Source organism: Cygnus atratus, chromosome 24, assembly GCF_013377495.2.
Source record: "Cygnus atratus isolate AKBS03 ecotype Queensland, Australia chromosome 24, CAtr_DNAZoo_HiC_assembly, whole genome shotgun sequence".
NCBI lineage: Eukaryota > Metazoa > Chordata > Aves > Anseriformes > Anatidae > Cygnus > Cygnus atratus.
The window spans coordinates 2,745,939-2,762,250 of record NC_066385.1 but is presented as its reverse complement, the minus strand read 5'-3'; the positions used below and the strand labels follow the sequence as shown (position 1 = coordinate 2,762,250).

General features: G+C 60.4%; 1 protein-coding gene across 1 annotated transcript; it reads right to left on the bottom strand.

The window, feature by feature from the left end:
- Positions 1 to 5,283: 5,283 nt before the first annotated feature.
- On the bottom strand, positions 5,284 to 16,052 carry NUAK2 (NUAK family kinase 2). The gene is made up of 7 exons (XM_035561453.1): positions 15,828 to 16,052; positions 11,184 to 11,304; positions 9,964 to 10,115; positions 9,003 to 9,068; positions 7,760 to 7,879; positions 7,484 to 7,616; positions 5,284 to 7,406 (listed from the first exon to the last, which is right to left on the bottom strand). Exons 1-7 carry the CDS (start codon positions 16,017 to 16,019, stop codon positions 6,274 to 6,276), a joined length of 1,917 nt encoding a protein of 638 aa, XP_035417346.1. The 5' UTR covers positions 16,020 to 16,052; the 3' UTR covers positions 5,284 to 6,273.
- Positions 16,053 to 16,312: the final 260 nt, after the last annotated feature.

Sequence of the window (16,312 nt, the reverse complement as noted above, 5' to 3'; positions counted from 1 at the left end):
GGCTGGGGCTCGGCTGCACATCACCTGTGGGCTGCCCAAAAGGCACATCAGCACCCATCGGCCTCGCCGTGGGGCAGCTCCTGGTGACACTGGGCTCTGGAACTCGTGTAGACCCAGCAGCTTGTGTCTAAGGATGGAGAGCACGGAGAAAGCACCAGGACTGCGCCCCAGCGAGCGCCTTGGTGCTGGGCACAGCACAGAACAGAGCCCCGCAGGATCCAGCCCCTCTTAAGCTCATGGCCAGTCTGATGATTTAATTGCACGTTTAATAATAAATACATTTCTGGGGTTGGGGGAAAGCAAGGCTTAGGGAAGAAAATGAAAAGGAATTTAATTAAGGGCAGTGCTGGGAATGTCTCTACCACAATAAAGATAAGAAGGATCAATTGCTTCTTCCTAGGATCAAAGAGAGGGCTGGAGGGGGGGGAAGCAGTGCTGTCGGGAGGGTACAAAGTACAGTGGAGGGAGGGGAAGGCAGGGAGAGAAAGGCACACAAGAGAAAGCAAGAGAGAGACAGCTAGATAAGATTAGACAAATAATTGATGCTGCAGATCCCCAGAGGCCACCAGGACCCACAGGTCGGCCGGGGCATGCTGGAGCTGATCCCTTGGAGGTGGGAGAGGGGGCTCTGTGCTGCCCCTTGCCCAGTGAGGGGAGAAGCAGGGGCAAGGAGCTGAGGACTGGGGCCGCTGGTGCCGTCCCACCGCTGCCGTGCCCTCACTGGCACCGCTGCGCCCAGCTCTGCCTGCTCCGCTTCTCGTTTGCAATGCAAAACCTACAGCTTTCCCAGGCTTCGGGGTTGGCAAATCCTCCAGGCAGGAGCTCTGCAGATGGAAGCAGAGCTGGTGTGCCCCCATCATCGCAGCTCTGCCCGATGTGATGCCTGTGGGACACAGAAAAGTGGGAGAAGTGGCTCTCACAGGACACAATTACTACAAGGAGCGGTTCTGCACCTTGCTGTTGCAGCACAGCAGAAGGCTCAGGGTCACGTTTCCTTCTGGAGGCTCCCCCGTGGCCAGCAGCTCTGCTGTCCCCATCCCCATCCCCATGTCCCTGGGCACCCTGCCCCACCACAGCCACCCTCCTCCGGCCCCTCGGCTGCTTGCAGAGCATCTCGCACAGCGCGGGGCACATCTGGGGCGAACCCGTGACACGGCAGTGACTCAGGTGGCCCTGGGGACACGGAGGTGTGCAACACCTTCTGTCACCGCCGCATCACCGCGATGGCATCCCCACAGCATTGGGGCAGCCCGGGCAAGCATCCCTCTGGCTGGGCACGGCCCCAGTGTGCAGGGGGAAGGCAGATCACGACCAGGCTGCCCCCCAGCACCACGGAGTGCACATCCTGGCCATCGGCCACCAGCTGCCACCAGCCTCTGGTGGCCTCTTCTGTCCCCTGCTCCGAGCCATGCTCAGCCCTCGTCTCAGAGGGGAAGGAGAGCAGGGCTGCGGGAACTGCAGGGGAGGGGGGTTCCCAGCCCGTCTGGTTGCCTACCCATGCAAAGAAGCACCCGGACAGGTTTTTGGGGAAGGGCTGGAGCTCTGGGTCCCAAATCTGGGAGGTTGGTGCCCAGCCAAGCAAGGCAGCTCGGCGGATCCAGCTAGGCACCGCTTTGCATCTTCAGGCACCCAAGTAACTGTGGGACTCCGATTCCTCCGGGTATGAAACGGGGCCGCTGATACCCATCTACCTGCAGGACCCACCGCGGAGCTGCCAGGAGCCCTGATTCTTGCTCACACTCTTTGCATAGGCTGGAACGCCGTTTTGCATGGGTTGGGACGCCCCTGCCACGTTAGAGGTTACCCGGAGCAGGTTTCCCTCCCGGCTGGGAACACTGCCCTGCGTGTGAGCGGTGCTGAGCCCGAACCCCCAGCCGCTGCCGCCGGAAAAACGGGCTCCATCCTCACCTCACCCGCTTTTGCAAGGAGCCGGAGCTGCGCCCTGAAAAAGCGGCTCAGCCGGCTCGGGTGGCAGCCTGGCAGCGAGACAGCACCGGGGTGGGACACGGCCCCGCCGAGCCCCAGCGCTCACCGCCCCGCAGCAGCCAGGTGGCCGAGCCAGCGGAGCTCGTTCGCCGCATCCACGCAGGAGCCCCGCCAGCGTTGCGCCTCCCGCGCCTGCTTTGAGCACGCAGGAAGAGTTTGAGAAGCATTTGGGGTTTCGTTGCCGTATGGCAGCTGTCCTCATAGCCGTGCCCGGGCTCCCCCAAGCTCAGCAAGGGACGGGCAGGCTGCACGTTGTCTGGTTTGCAGGTCCCAAGAGCAGTTTCCACGTCCCACCAGCTGATGGCCGGGATGAGGGGCGAGCCAGCAGCAGGCACAATGCAGTGGGAGAACCCCACAAACAGTGGGCAGGAAAGGAAAGGGAATGGCCGGGCAGCCCCCCGGCTGCACGCCGAGCTCCAGCAGTGCTGGAAGAGCCAAGCACCCTGCCCCGGACCCCCTGCGCCCCCTCCTCCTGCAGCGCTGCGTGCCTGGGGACCACGGGGCAGCCGGGCAGGGGCACCCTGCTTGGGGACAACCCCCCCACACCTGCAGTACCGGGGCCCCAGCAGGGTGTGGGGGTCACATTTTTTAGGTCTCGGGGTGAGATGAATTGAAGAAAGGCCGCAGAGCTGCACCATTCCTCGCGCTCCTGGAGAGTGGGATCAAAGTTTTCTCCCTTTTTTGCTTTCTCCCTTTTTTGCTTTCTCCTTTTTTTTTTTTTTTGGCCGCTCCAGGCTGCAGCCGAGTGCCATTGAAAACGGGAGGGCTTTCATGTGGGGATTTCTTCTCTTCTGATCTTCAAAGAAATCCAGCAATCAAACAGGTAATATCGGAGGCACCTTTAAAAAAAAAAGCACCACTTTGAAAGCATCATATGCAAAAGAAACGTCTAAACTTTGTTGTGTTAATTGTTCTGGCACTCAGAGCTGCTCCACCACGTCTCAGAAATATCTCTGGCTCCAGGCCCGCGAAGTGTCAGACAGACAGGATCACCAAAGCAGGAAACCTTTGGGGGGGGGGGGGGGGGGGAACCAGACAACAAATTAGGAGATTTTGGTGAGAAAGAGCGGCGGCGAGGCTTTATCAGCACAGTTTGGGCGATGACAGCAGGAAGCTGATCTGAAAACCCACAGGGACGCGTTCCCTCGCTGTCAGCCCTGCCCGAGGGGTGACGTGCTTCAGCTGCAGGCTGTCCTGGGGGCGCCCAGCACCCCAGCAGGGCACGCAGCTCCCCTCCCACGCCGCGTCCCCCGGGCCTGCTCCGAGCCCCAAATTTGGGCTCAGCGCATCCGGGCTCCCAGCACAAGCCCGGGCAGGATGGGGCCGGGGCTGACTCACGTCGGCAGCGCCTTTCCTGGGCACGGCACGGCCGGGAGATGCGGGGGCCACTTGCTCCCCCCTGCACCCCAGCGCCCTTTTCTCCCCTCTCTTAGCCCCCACGGGCCCTGAGGATGCTCACAGATATTGCACGGGTTTGTGGCTCCCACAGCAGCCCCAGACGAGCTGGGGGTGCTGCCGTGTGCTGGGGCAGGGCGCAGCGCATCCAGGTGTGGGGGACCCCAAGCCCAGCACCCGTTGGAAAATCCCCACACCCAATCTTAGAAAGGTCCGCAGCCCATTCCTGGGTAGGGGATGTGCCAATTGCCCCGGTAAGAAGCCAGGACCCCTAAAGATGACAGCAGGAAGGGGTCCAGGCTGCACCCCATAGCCACGGTGCTCGCTGTGGGCCGGCTTCGCCCGCGTAACCCCCCCGGTACGGGCAGGGAAAGCTCACACTAATTGTGTAAATCCACAGGGATTTGCATTGTGATTGATTTCTGCCCTGTGATCCCAGCACACCAGATCCAGCATCGCCCCTTCAGCTTGGGCTCTGCCAACACTTCGCTGCAGCCGGCAAATTCGTCTTTGGGTGTTTCTCCCGGGTGCCTGGGAAAGGTGCTGAGCGCTGCCTGGGAGGCAGAGCCCCTCGCCCACGTGCGGCTGGGGAGGGGGCTTTGCCAGGCAGCTCCCAGGAGCCTGGGAGGCGGGGGGGAGCTGCAAATCGGGAGCAGCTGCTTGGGATGAAAGGCCTTAATAGAAGGGGGCCGTTAATAACGGAGCGGAGGCAGCAGGGAGCGGGGCTGGGACTGAAAGGGCCGTTCCCAGGGGCACGGGCACTGCACGGGGAAGGGGCTGCTGTGGGCGAGGAGACACCAGCCAGGATGGGGACGGTCACTGCAGTCCCCTGCCATCGCTTCTGAGGTTTGCTGCTGGGGCTCTGCCCCCTCCACAGCTCTGGGAAGGCGCTGGGGGAGCACTGCCCCTGCCCTGGGCTTTGTGGGGGCTCGGGTCACAGTGAGGGGGCTCTGCGGGAGGATCCCCCTCTGCCACCAGCTGGGACACGCGTGGTGGTGCGGTCACAGCAGGCCTCGTGGTGCACACCCAGGGGTGCCACAGCTCGGCCCAGCTCTAAAATTATCACCTGAACCTTTCCTTGCAGCCCTGCAATGGGACTGCAGCACCCAGGGATGCTCCAGAAACCAAACCCAAAAACGGCTGCTGAAAACCTGCCCTGTCCCTCAGCAGCTGTCCAAAACCCCAGCCCGAGCTGAGCGCTGCCTCGGGGTGCTCCTGGCATTGTGAGGGGCTCTGCCCTCGCACCCATGGGTGCCGTGGACCCCAGGCAGAGCCTTGGCAGGCAGGGAGCATTAGGACTTTGCCCTGGCTGAGCTGGATGGCCCCACGGTGGTTTAAGCTCTCTGCTGGCCCTTAAATGGGCCTGGAAGCACGTGGGGAATGCGCGGCGGGGGGCAGAGCACAGCATGCCCCCCATGGCTTCAGCGGGGGCCTGGCACACAGCCCCCCCCCCCCAGCCCTCCCCCGTGGCAGGGACCTGAAATGCCTCCTATTTACTCGGGTGGAAACGAGAAATTGTTACAGTGCTTTGTAGAGCAATGAAAGCACTTTCAGTGCCGCAGCAGAAGGGGACAAAGGAAGCTGGGGGGGAAAGGGGCAGAGAGGAGACCCCCCCCAGGGAGCTGGGGGCACAGCGGAGCTCCGGCTGCTGCGCCCCGTTACAGACAGCACCTGCAGGCACAGCAAGACGAGACGCAGCTCTCCGGGGCCAGATGCTGCTGCCAAAGCTGCTCCACAAATCTGAATCTGCACAGCATCAGCAGCATGAAAGCAGGGAAGGAGCTTGGTTCTCCCCGTGGCAGGGGCTCAGCACCCCACAGCGCTGGCAGGAGGCACCCGCTGAGGGTCACCTTTGAGCATCCCCCCGACACACCGCACCGGAAGAACAATCAAGACAACAACCAGCATCCACCTTTTGCTTTTAATTTAATGGTTTTCTCGGGACTAATTTGTTGGAAGGGGAAGGGAAACGGCCAGCAAACACAGCAGGTGGTGCAGAGCTTTGACTCGCAGCACACGAGCACAGCCCAAACACCTCTGCCCCCCACAAAAATATTGGGTGGCTGTTACTGAGCCAGACAAATCCAGTGCTGTTGAAGTTAAACATTAACCTCAGACAAGAGGCAATAAATAAAGCAGTGCCTTACAAAAGGCACCTTTTTTTTTTTCCTTTCAACACTAAAAATTGACGTTGGCATCAGAGCGCATTTTCAGACTGTGGTTTCGGCTTCAGCCAGACCCAGATTTCCTGCAGAGCCAGGGTTTTCCCCTTCTGTGTGCAGGACAAGGCCCAGGCCCACAGCAGCATCAAAGCACACACATTATTCCAGTTGGGTTTCTCAGGGCAGGAGAGGGAAGGGCTGGGGCTGGACCCCATTGCCAGCAAACCCAAAATCCCAGACCACAGCCAGGACAGCACCTCTCAGCCTCCTGCCAGCACCCTGCTACATCTCTAGCTTGGTTGAGGTATATCACCTGCCCTATCCGTTAACTTGTGCAGCCAAAAAAAAAAAAAACAGTGCAAAGAAAAAGAAATCCCACCCCCCTGCTCCTTCCCTCCCATGAGATGAGCCTGCCTGGGCAGCAGGGAGGGGTCCAAGCACCCAAAGTGCCTCTGAGCCAGCTCCGGGAGCACCCCCCAGACCCCGGGCGGGCTGCTGGAACAGCTCAGGGCTTTGGTCCCATTATATCCCCTCCCATGGAGATGTGCCCAGGCCATCCCCCTCCCCACGCTGCAACCCCTCCAGTGTCCCACAGCCACCGCGGCTCCCTCCCTGCGCATCCCAGCGCCTCCCCGGGGCTGCGAAATAAATACGTGGGACACAGGGCAGCGGCAGCAGCCCCGGGCTGGGGGAGCCTGGTGGGGACACGTGGGGTGGCCACAGGGGGTCCTCAGCTCAGCTTGATGCTGATGGCCACGGCGTGCCGGTAAACCTCGGTGACGTTGTCACAGCTCTCCAGGGAGAAGCGGCTCTCCCCCAGGGCGCTGGGGCAGTGCGTCATGGTCCAGCGGCGCAGCCGGCGCCCTTCATCCACCTCCTCCTCCTCCAGCCGCAGGAGGCTGTCAGCAGAGACACAGCCCCGCATGCCCACGCTGCTGGGGGGGACACGGGTGGGCAGGTCGAGCTGGTCAAAGGACTCGGTGGAGAGGATGCTGTCCTCGCTCACGGCACTGGCCGGGCGGGTGCGGGGGGCCAGGGGGGCTCTGGGCAGGGACACCTCGCTGAAACACCCAAAGCCCTGCCCCGAGGGGCTGCCTGGCTCGGTGCTGCTGGGGGAGTACTTGCTGCTGTGCTTGAGGATGCCTTTTCGGTCGGTGGGGAAGCTGGGGGGGGGCTGATCTGCAGAGGGGCTGTCGGCAAACACGCTCCCATCAAGGTCCAAGCTCCCTGTGTCCAGAACGTCCCCGGACTCGCAGCACTCCAGGGATGAGTAATAGCCCGACTCCCTCTTGGGGGGCTTTTTGAGGATTCCCTTCTTGGGCACAACTGCGGGTACAACGCTGCTGCCCTCGCTGCCAGCCAGCACCTCTGGGGACAGGATGTGGATCAGAGCCACGGCAGCCGCTTCTCCATCCTCGCTCTTCGCCTCTCCCAGAGGAGCTGCCGGTAGAGGACCAGGCACCTTCTGTTCGCAGGAGTTCCTCTTCTTCAGGATGCCCTTGGGCCGCTTGAGGATGGACTTGGAGGGGTTCTCCGGGGCCAGGGCCACCTCCTGCAGCACGTGGGAGACGTCGTTCTCCTTCTTGGACTTCTTGAGTGAGCGCTGCCGCTCCAGGGCCACGCCGGGGATGTGCTGCTTGAAGAAGCAGCGCACCTTGGAGCTGTTCTCAAAGAGGGGCCGGGAGGAGCGCCGCAGCCACTCCGCCACCGTGGCCAGGGGGGACTCGCTCTCCCGCAGCATCTCCTGCTCCCCAAGGGGCACTCTGTAGCCCCAGTTGACCCACCAGTGCGTGGCGATGTCCTCGATGGTGGCTCGACGCTCTGGGTTCACCATCAGCATCCACCGGATCAGCCCGCAGGCATCTGCAGGAGAGGCAGGTCAGGCACCGGCAGAGCACAGAGCAGGGGGGGACCACGCAGGGCAGTGGGGGTCTGCCTACCTGACAGCTTGGTGGGCTCCCGGTAGTCTCCATTTGTGATCTGCTTGACCAGAGTCTTGTAGTCATGGCCATCGAACGGCATCGTGCCATGGACCAGGATGTAGAGGAGAACGCCGAGGGACCAGCTGTCCACCTGCCACAGGGAGAGGTGACCCTGGAGGGGGGCAGCAGGACCAGGCCACCCCCCCATCACCCAGCCAGAGGCTCAAAGCAGCTGCTGGGGTGCAGGACAGGGCTCACACCACCCCCCCAGATCCCCTGGGAGACACAACGTACCTCCGGGCCCTTGTAGGGCCGCCCATTGATGATTTCAGGAGATGCATAGAGAGGACTGCCGCAGTACGTCTGCAGAAACTTGTCCTGCTGGTAAACGTTGGACAGGCCAAAGTCTGCGATCTAGAGAGGGAAGTCCACGGCCGTTATTAGCACACAGCAAAGTTCCTGATTGCAGGGGGAGCAGCACAGCCGCATGAAACTCTCCAGCTCTGGGCTTGGCTGAAACCAGTCCCCCCTTGTCACCCCGGGTCTTGCCCTCACTTTGGGCACCCTCCTGATGTCCCTGGGGAGCAGCAGCATCCCAACCTTTCCCCTTGCCTTTCTCCTCCTCCAAGAAAAGCTCATCACAGCCTCCTGCTCCCAGCTCTGCCCCTCCAGCCCCATCACCCACATGCCATGAGTGGAGGCAGCTGCGGAGCTGTGCTTAGAAGGAGCATCACAGGGCCCTGCTCCAGCTCATTCACAGCCACCAGAGGCTGCTTCACTCCTCCTCTGCCCCACCTGGCACACAGGCATTCATTGTGCTCATTACATGTCACCTCTCAGCGAGCAGAAGGTACAGTCTCTGCTCACGGGGTTACCCACTAGAGATAATGCCCAAACCTTTCATCTCCAGCCACACCAACCCTGGGGAGGCAGGCATGGCCACAGTGCTCCGGGATAAAGGGAGCAGCACTGCCAGGGCCAGCAGGACCCGGCTGTCCCCTGCCTCCCCGTGCCAGCCCAGCCCCGTGCTTACAGGAAGCAGGGCTTGCACTGGGAGCCGTCCCACCCAGCCCGCCTGGGTTTGAGCTCAGCATTCAGACTTTGCCCTCTTATCAGCTGCCAAATAAACACTGGTGGCTTTAACAGCCGGAGCTCGGGCTCTGCCTCTGCAGCCTTTGCCCTGGCAGCCAAAACGGGGATTTGGGAACCCTCCTGGTCCCCATCTCTCGGGCTGGCTGCCTCGCTCCGTGGCAAACAGCAGCACAGGCGATCACAGCAGCCTCTGGGCCAGCAGAGCCTCCCCAGGGAGGTGGGGACCAGGTGCCCCAGGGGATACAGGGTGTCACAGCCACCCCCAGCCCTGCTGCCCTGGTCCCTCTGGCCCCAGAGACACCTGCAAGGGATGGGGCAGGAGCAGTAGCACAGGCACCCCAAGAAGCTCCTCAGCCAGGATCAGCCCCCAAAACCAGGCAGCATCCCTCCCAGCCCTCGGCTAGGCAAGACCCCGAAGCGTGGCCAGGCCCCACCAGCCCCTCACCTTGATGTTCCCATTGGCATCCAGAAGGATGTTCTCCAGCTTCAGGTCTCTGTGCACGATCCCGTTCTGAAAGGGAAGACAGAGCTGGGCTCAGTTTGTGGTGCTGGAGGAAGGGAAGGTTGGCATGGGGAGGTCACTGCCATTCACCCGCTGGCACAGCAGTGACTGCTCGGGCGTTCACGCAAGTCACAGCAGTGAGACAGCAGTAAATAACCCCAGGTGCGTGGATGAGGATAAGCTGGAAGCCACGTCCTGAGCTGGGTGCTACCAGCAGTGCTTTACCCACCACAAGCCAGCACTCCACACCGGGCTCCTGTGCCCTCCCCAGCCACGCACCCACCGGTTCCCACTCCCCAGGGCGAGCCCAGCTCTGGGCTTTGCTGGGACCTGCCCAAGCAGCACCCTGAGGTGCTCCGGGCTCAGGAGGTGCCCTGCAGCCTCCCATTGCTGCTGAGGGCAGGCAGGTTCCCAGGGCTGAGGATGACCCACGCAAGACCCCCAAGTATCCCCAGGGAGACACCCGGGGTCCTTGCAGGGCTGGCAGAGCCCACCCGCAGCCCCACAGCCCTCTCCCAGGGGATGAGGTGGTGACCCAGGGCTGGGCCCGCAGCCCTCGCACACAGCCCTGGGCGTCTCCCCCGCCGCGGGTGGGACGGGGTTTGGTCCTACCAGCGGGGTTAGTCAGCCCAACTGTGCAGCAGCCGCTCAGCGAGACTGAACCTTTCCAAAACGCTGCTTGAGCACTTCAAGGGCCGCCGCGCCCTTCAGATAAGGGGCAGGATTAACCCCCACTTCCCAGGAAAGACAGGCGAGCTGCTCCCACCTCCCAGCCCCGGGCAGAGCTTCTCTGCCACATCCATGCCCAGCTCCAGCACCTCTGCCCGCAGCACCTGGATCCGGCCATGCTGAGCCCAGGGGAGCTGACCTGCCCCAACCCCCCCAGGAACGCAGCCCCACGCACCTTGTGGCAGTAGTAGACGGCCGACACGACCTGGCGGAAGAAGTGGCGTGCCTCCTGCTCCGTCAGCCGCTGCCGCTCGCTGATGTAGTCATACAGGTCCCCCTTGCTGGCGTACTCCATCACGATGACGATCTTGCTGCTGTTCTCAAACACTGCGCACAGACGGGGAGGGGAAGCCACAGGGCATCAGGGGGGTGCTTGGAGCCGAGGGACTTCATCAGCTCCTGCCATTTAATGACCAGAAGCCCTGACCGACCCCAACACATTGCTTGTCCCCCTTGGTCTGGTTTGCAGACCAGGAGGTGTCGGGGTTTGTGCTGCTCTGGGGTCAGATGGGGATGGCTGGAGCTACCAAGGGGCCTCCTGCAGCCCATGCAAGGCTTGGCTCTGATCCTCCAGGAGGAGACTGGGACACCCCATTCTTCCCTAAACAGAAGCTTCCCTTCCTGCTTAGAGGGAAGGGGTGAGAGGCATGGCCGGGTGGGCCATGCCCCAACAAGGCTCCAGCTCAAGCCCCACGCGACATGTTTTCCTCCTGTTTGCAGGCAGCTACCTCGCTACTTCTGAGTTCCAGCGCCAAGCGTGACTCAGCCCTCACAAACAGCGTGCGAGCTGCCAGGCAGCGTGCTGTTGTTGGGAGGACAAAAGGACTCTGGATACCTCACGTACGCCACCCAGGTGGCAGCAGCCCAGCACCAGCCGCACGCACACACCGGGCACGCCACGATAAACCCCGCGCACGCTGGGTTTGCTGCCAAAGGGCTCGGGTTTGAGCAAAGTCTGACCCAGTCAGAGGCTCGCTCCAAATCTGATTGTGTCTAGAGCTCAAGGACTTGCTTTTTGGCTGCTCTTGGCATTGTCCTGATGGCCTGGGAGCAGAGCCCAGCGAGCAGCATCAGAAGCGATACGGGCACCATGGTTTGGTTTTCCTGGGCCCCAGGGGAAGGAAAGGGAAGGGCTCCAGCACTGAGGTTAGCTCCTGCCCCGGGCTGAGACCAGAACCGCGGGGATTTCCGCCACAGGGATTGCCACGGCTTCAGTGCCAGACTCTTAAAGACGGCACAAACTTTCAGGGTGTGCAGGAGGGCACGGGGCAGGTTTTGGAGCTGGTAATTCCCCGGAGAGCAGTGGGGCAGGACCAGGGGAGGCACAGCCCCTGCCAGGGCTGCAGGGGAGGCCAGGGAAGCAGCTGGAAAGGAAAGGGGGTGGCGGGGGCTCACCTTCATGGACAGCGATGATGTGGGGGTGGTTGAGGGACGACATGATCTCAATCTCTCTCCGGATGTGGACAAGGTCCTGCTCATCCTTGATTTTGTCTTTCCGGATGGACTTGATGGCCACCTGCAGACAAACACACACACAGCAGTCACCCAGACGCCAGGAGAGGACACCGCAGCTTCCCACAGCCCCCTGCATAGGCATGGCCCCCCCTCTTTTGGGAAGGGGCTCTCTAACAAGGGGTGAGCAGCCCAGCTCCCCACACAGGCGTGCGCTATCCAAGGGCATCACCTCTCCACAGTGAGCAGCTTAACAGCAAGCTTCACCTGTGAGGGTTTTACAGCTTCCAAGCCCCGATGCTGAGCACACAGGGGCTGCTCACCCCCTGCAAGATCAGCTCCGAGCCCCCTGGGGCAGGCAGCACTGCCCATTTCTCCTCTGTTTGTGTGGCTTATGGGAACCTTACAGAAACCAGGTCCTAGGCTACAGCTGCTGCTGGACTGTGGCCAGAGGAATGCGACCAGCACACATGACCGGGGAGATAACATCTTCTTAGGGTCACGGAAATAGAAAAAACAGGTTTTGTTTTTATCACAAGTGTTTATTTCAAGGAGGCGATTACATAGAGGGAAGGGAAAGTTTGGTGTTAAGGAGCAGATCCCGCCCAGAAAGCTCAGCACCGTGCTGCAGCCAGCCAGGGCCCATTTCACTTGGGTTTCCCAGTTATCCTCAACAAGGAAGCCTAAAGGGGAGGGGAAAGAAGACTAAGTGCTGGAGAATAGATGCCTTCTAATCCTCTTTCAAAAGGGCTGGGGAGAGACAATGTGCTCCTAGGGCTGAATTTACAACTGAATCCAGCAGAACCTCTTTTCTTGTACCAGACAAGAATGCGGAACAGCGTTAATCCTGTGAAGGGACCCGCGCAGGTCTCCCAGCAACCAGCAGAGGGGCCACAGACACCCACCGGCCCCAGCCCATGCTCACAGCTGCGAGACATGCACATGGCCTCACCCCCCTTTGCTTTCGGGGAGCCCCAAACCCTGCTGCGAGACCCCAGCCCGCCAAGGAGCAGGGGTCGGGAAGCCCTGCTCCTTCCCAGCCCCACAGCAAGCAGGGGGGTGGCAGTAATGGGAGAGCTGCGTGGCCTCCATGCATCTGGCAGATTTTTTCCACCCTGACTTGCTGCTATGTTACATTTCCACCTCTTCTGCCACCATGAAGTGCCCACCTGACACTGCCCAGGCAATGTTTTCCAGCACAGCTGCTCTGAGCAGAACCCATCTCACACTCAGCAAGCCACCAGGTGCTAAAGCAGCAAGATCTCAGCTGCCACACCGCTGTCTTGGAGCCCACACAAGCTTTAAGGGCTCAAACAGGCATGCAGGAGATGGGCTGGTTGAGTCCCTTTGGCCCCGGAGCACATCTCCGGCACTTCAGGCCAGGGCAGGTTTGCCCCCTGCGCCAGCAGAGGCAAGCACCCAAGCAGAATGGACTCTGACCAGGGGAGGTTCAATAACCCTGCACAAAGCAATACCGAAGGCACTTAATAGCTTCTTGAAACCCAGGTATTCTTCTCCATGACCTTTGTGCTATGCTAGCAGGTTAAAGTTTAACAATTTTCGCTCCAGCCCCTGATTACCTGACCCCCTGCAGAATGCAGGAAGCCAGCCTGCTGCCCTCCCGGGTCCCTGCTGGCCCTCTTGATTCATCTCCCCATAAAAACAACATCCAGCCCAGTAAAATAGCCCGAGCATTTTGGGGTGTGTGCAGAATGTTGCTGACTGAGCTGCTCACACTGAGCCTGGCCTCAGAGCAAGACTCACCGCCTGGAAAAAGGCAAAGTGGCTGCAAGCTCCTCAGCCTGAGGAGATGCCCCTGGCTGTACTCAGAGCCACCTGTCAGCTGCAGTTAGTGACCGCCGAGGCTGCAGCACCAGCAGGATGAGTGCTGCTCAGCCCTGGAGCCATAACAGACACAACACAGCAAGGAAAAGCCACCATTAGGGTCCGCATCTCATGCTACAGAGACTGAACTGCATGTTTGGGGTGGGATGATTTATCCACCTGTCAATCCCTGCTGGGGAGGTTAATACCTTGGTTTTCTTGTCCTTCCCCAGGGGTACCGAGCAGCAGCCTTGTCCCAAGATGTCCCCTACCTAACAGGGCTGGCAGCAGGGGATCCCCTCTCAGAAAGGCAAAGGCACCCTGGAGATGAGGACCTGCAGCTTCAAGGACCAGCAGCAATGCAGCCTACACCCTCCCTCCACCACCAATGCTATATGATAAAAGTTTCCTGCAGCAAACAGCCCCCAGAACTCCCACCGCGGGAGCCTGGAGAACAAAAGTACTTTCCAAGTCAAAAAGGCTTTTAATTAAAAAGTTTTTTGGGGGGCAGAACAGGTATTTTCAGCAGCTGCTGGAAGGTGCATTAAGCTACAACCCCAGGCAGCCCTTCAGAAGTTGTTCCAGATTGCAAGTGCAGCGTTTCATGCGCCATGAAATATGGATTACAACCCACTACGGAAGGGACTGGAGCTCGCCCCTTACAGGAGATCAAAGGAGACTTCGCCGCCTCGGAATATTCCAGGTGCTGCCTTCCACTTGACACCACGCAAGCCCACAGATCCATTTCTGACACCGCGAGCCAGTCCCACAGGAGGTCCCGGTTTCTATTTGATTTCTATTTGACTTGGCTGCGGTCCACAGCTCAGGAAAGAACGGCAGGCTGGGAGAAAAAAAAAAAGGGCCAGATGCTGCCATGCCAACAGGTGCAGGAGCCAGTTTGCACCACGCATTACTGAATCTTCAAACCAAAAACAAGAGGTAGGGGAGGGAAAAAAGAGCCAGCAGTTTTCCCCACCTGCTCAACATTTCAGGGGCACAAAAGTTTTCTGAGGAGTGGGAAGGGCGCTCAGAAGTACCCACCAAAAGGCATGAGCACCATTTCACCTAGAGGATTTCTAGCCAGAAAACAAGACTTTCAGACAAAGAATGCTCACAGAAACCCCACAAAAAGATCTGGCTGATGAAGCCTGGTCTCTGCAGCCTACCAGCTGGTTAGACGTACTTTGCTCTGAGCTAAGACCAGGTAGGTTAAAATTCAGAAGGAAAGAGGAAAAAAAAAAAGACAGCTAGGCAGTATAATGAGATGGTTCAATATTCAGTGTATCTGACAGAGGCAGCTCCTGATCAGCCAGAGGCCAAAGCCACGCGTGGAGCAGCTCCAGCTTTACAGCCCCAGCTGGTAACGCGGGACCTGCGCAGCCCACGAGGGGTGGCAGGAGGCAGCAGTACCTGCTCTTGCACCTCGCTGTTTAGGAAGTGAAAGCCACTTAGAGAAGGAGCAAATAATGACCCGGCTCGGGATAAGCTTGAAGATTAAACAGGTCCGGAAATGCTGAGTGGTGCAAGAAAGAATTTGTGGGAAGAGGAGAGATTTGTGGTTAAGCCTCCTGTTCCTACACGGCCAGCTTGCTGCAGTACTAGTTAGTCAAGCCCTTGACTATCTTTGGAATTTATTGGAGAGGCATTGGTCTGTGTATTTAATTTGCATCATAATAGACTTATGGTACCAGACAAACAAGTCCCTGTCCTAAGGGGCTTCCCGCAGATAGGTGAGCTCTGGCAGTTCAAAGATTCCCCACACAAGTTTTGTTAGTTAGGGACAGAAAGGGAAAGCCAAGACTTCTCACCCATCCCAAAGGAAGGGATCCTCCCAGGTCAGTGGGTGGGAGACGCATTTCAAGGCCCTGATTATGCAGCAAAATAGCAGCGCCTTCAGAATCAGATAGGCTAATGGAAACAGCAAGCCTGATTTAATTAAGAGCTGTTGCATTACATGAAAACCTCTCTGATTTACAGTTGTTTTCCTCGACATGCCTCAGTGGCACGCTAGTGATCCAAACTCGCATCCCTTTTGTACTCAGAGCATCTCGGGGGGCCCTCACTGCTGCCACGAGAGTTGGGTTGGGGTGTGAGTGCCTTTCCCAGGTCTCATCCTGCAGTGCAGGGTGCTCAGGGCTGAGCTGGGGCAGGGAAATCACCGCCAGGTTTGCCCTTTGAACGCCTGCAGCCTGCGCAAGGCCAGGGCTGCCAAACCCAGCAGCACCCTGCTTTTGCAGGGCAGTGCTCCCCAGCTCGCTCCAGCCCCCAGCCCCCTGCTTTGGGACACCAAAGGGTGGATTTGGGGGGCTCCCAAGGGGGGATTCTGCAAGCCCTGCTTCCACACAGACCCTGGGGCTCTGCTCACACACCACTGCAGAGAGTCAACACATCACATCATCACCCCAAAACCTGGGCAAGAGGAAGGGAAAAGCCCTTGAGACTCAAGAGCAGTGTTTGCTCTTCACCGCCGTCTGCCCGTGGCCCCTCTCAGCGCCCCGGTCAAGTGGGCGAGGGACTGCAGGAGGAAGAGGAGGAAGAAGAGGAAGAGAATGGGGGGAGCGAGGTCCCTGGGGGCTGCCCCCAGCACCCTTAGGGGGTTCCTGTCCCCTCTCCGGGCCAAGGCGGGGCTGCACCACCGCTGCCTCCCGGTCATCAGCAGGGGAGAGCCGGGGCTGGCTGGGGGGAGGATGCTCGGGGGGGGAACCCGGGGGCTGCTCGGGATGGGGGCTGGCAAGGGAGGGGGGGGACAGGAGCAGCTCTTACCAGCTTGCCGGAGCGCTCCCGAGCCTTCTTCACCTTGCCGTAGGTGCCTTTCCCCAGCGTCTCCAGGAACTCGTAGCGGTGCTTGAGGTTGTGCTTGTGGTGGTGCCGCTTCACCGCCTGCTTCTTGGGCAGCGGCGACCTGCTGAGCCCCCCCGGCTGCGGGGCGCCCCCCGGCCCCGCCGCCCGCTCCATGCCGAGCTCCTGTCCCGGCTCAGCCCGGCACGGCTCGGCCCAGCCCGGCCCGGCCCGGCTGCTAAATGCGGGGCCGCCCCGCCGGCCGCGCCCCCCCCGCGCCCATTGGCCGCCCTCCCGCCCGCCCCGCCCGGCCCCCGGTGCAGAAAGGGGGCGGGATGGGGGATGTGAGGGGGGGGTCCGGGTAGGGCTGGGGCATAAGGGGAGCCCCCGGAGCCGGGGGGAGCAGCTGTAAGGTGGGGGGAGTGGGGGATTTGGGGAGGGGGGAGCAGAGGCACCCCCCCCCCCCCCGG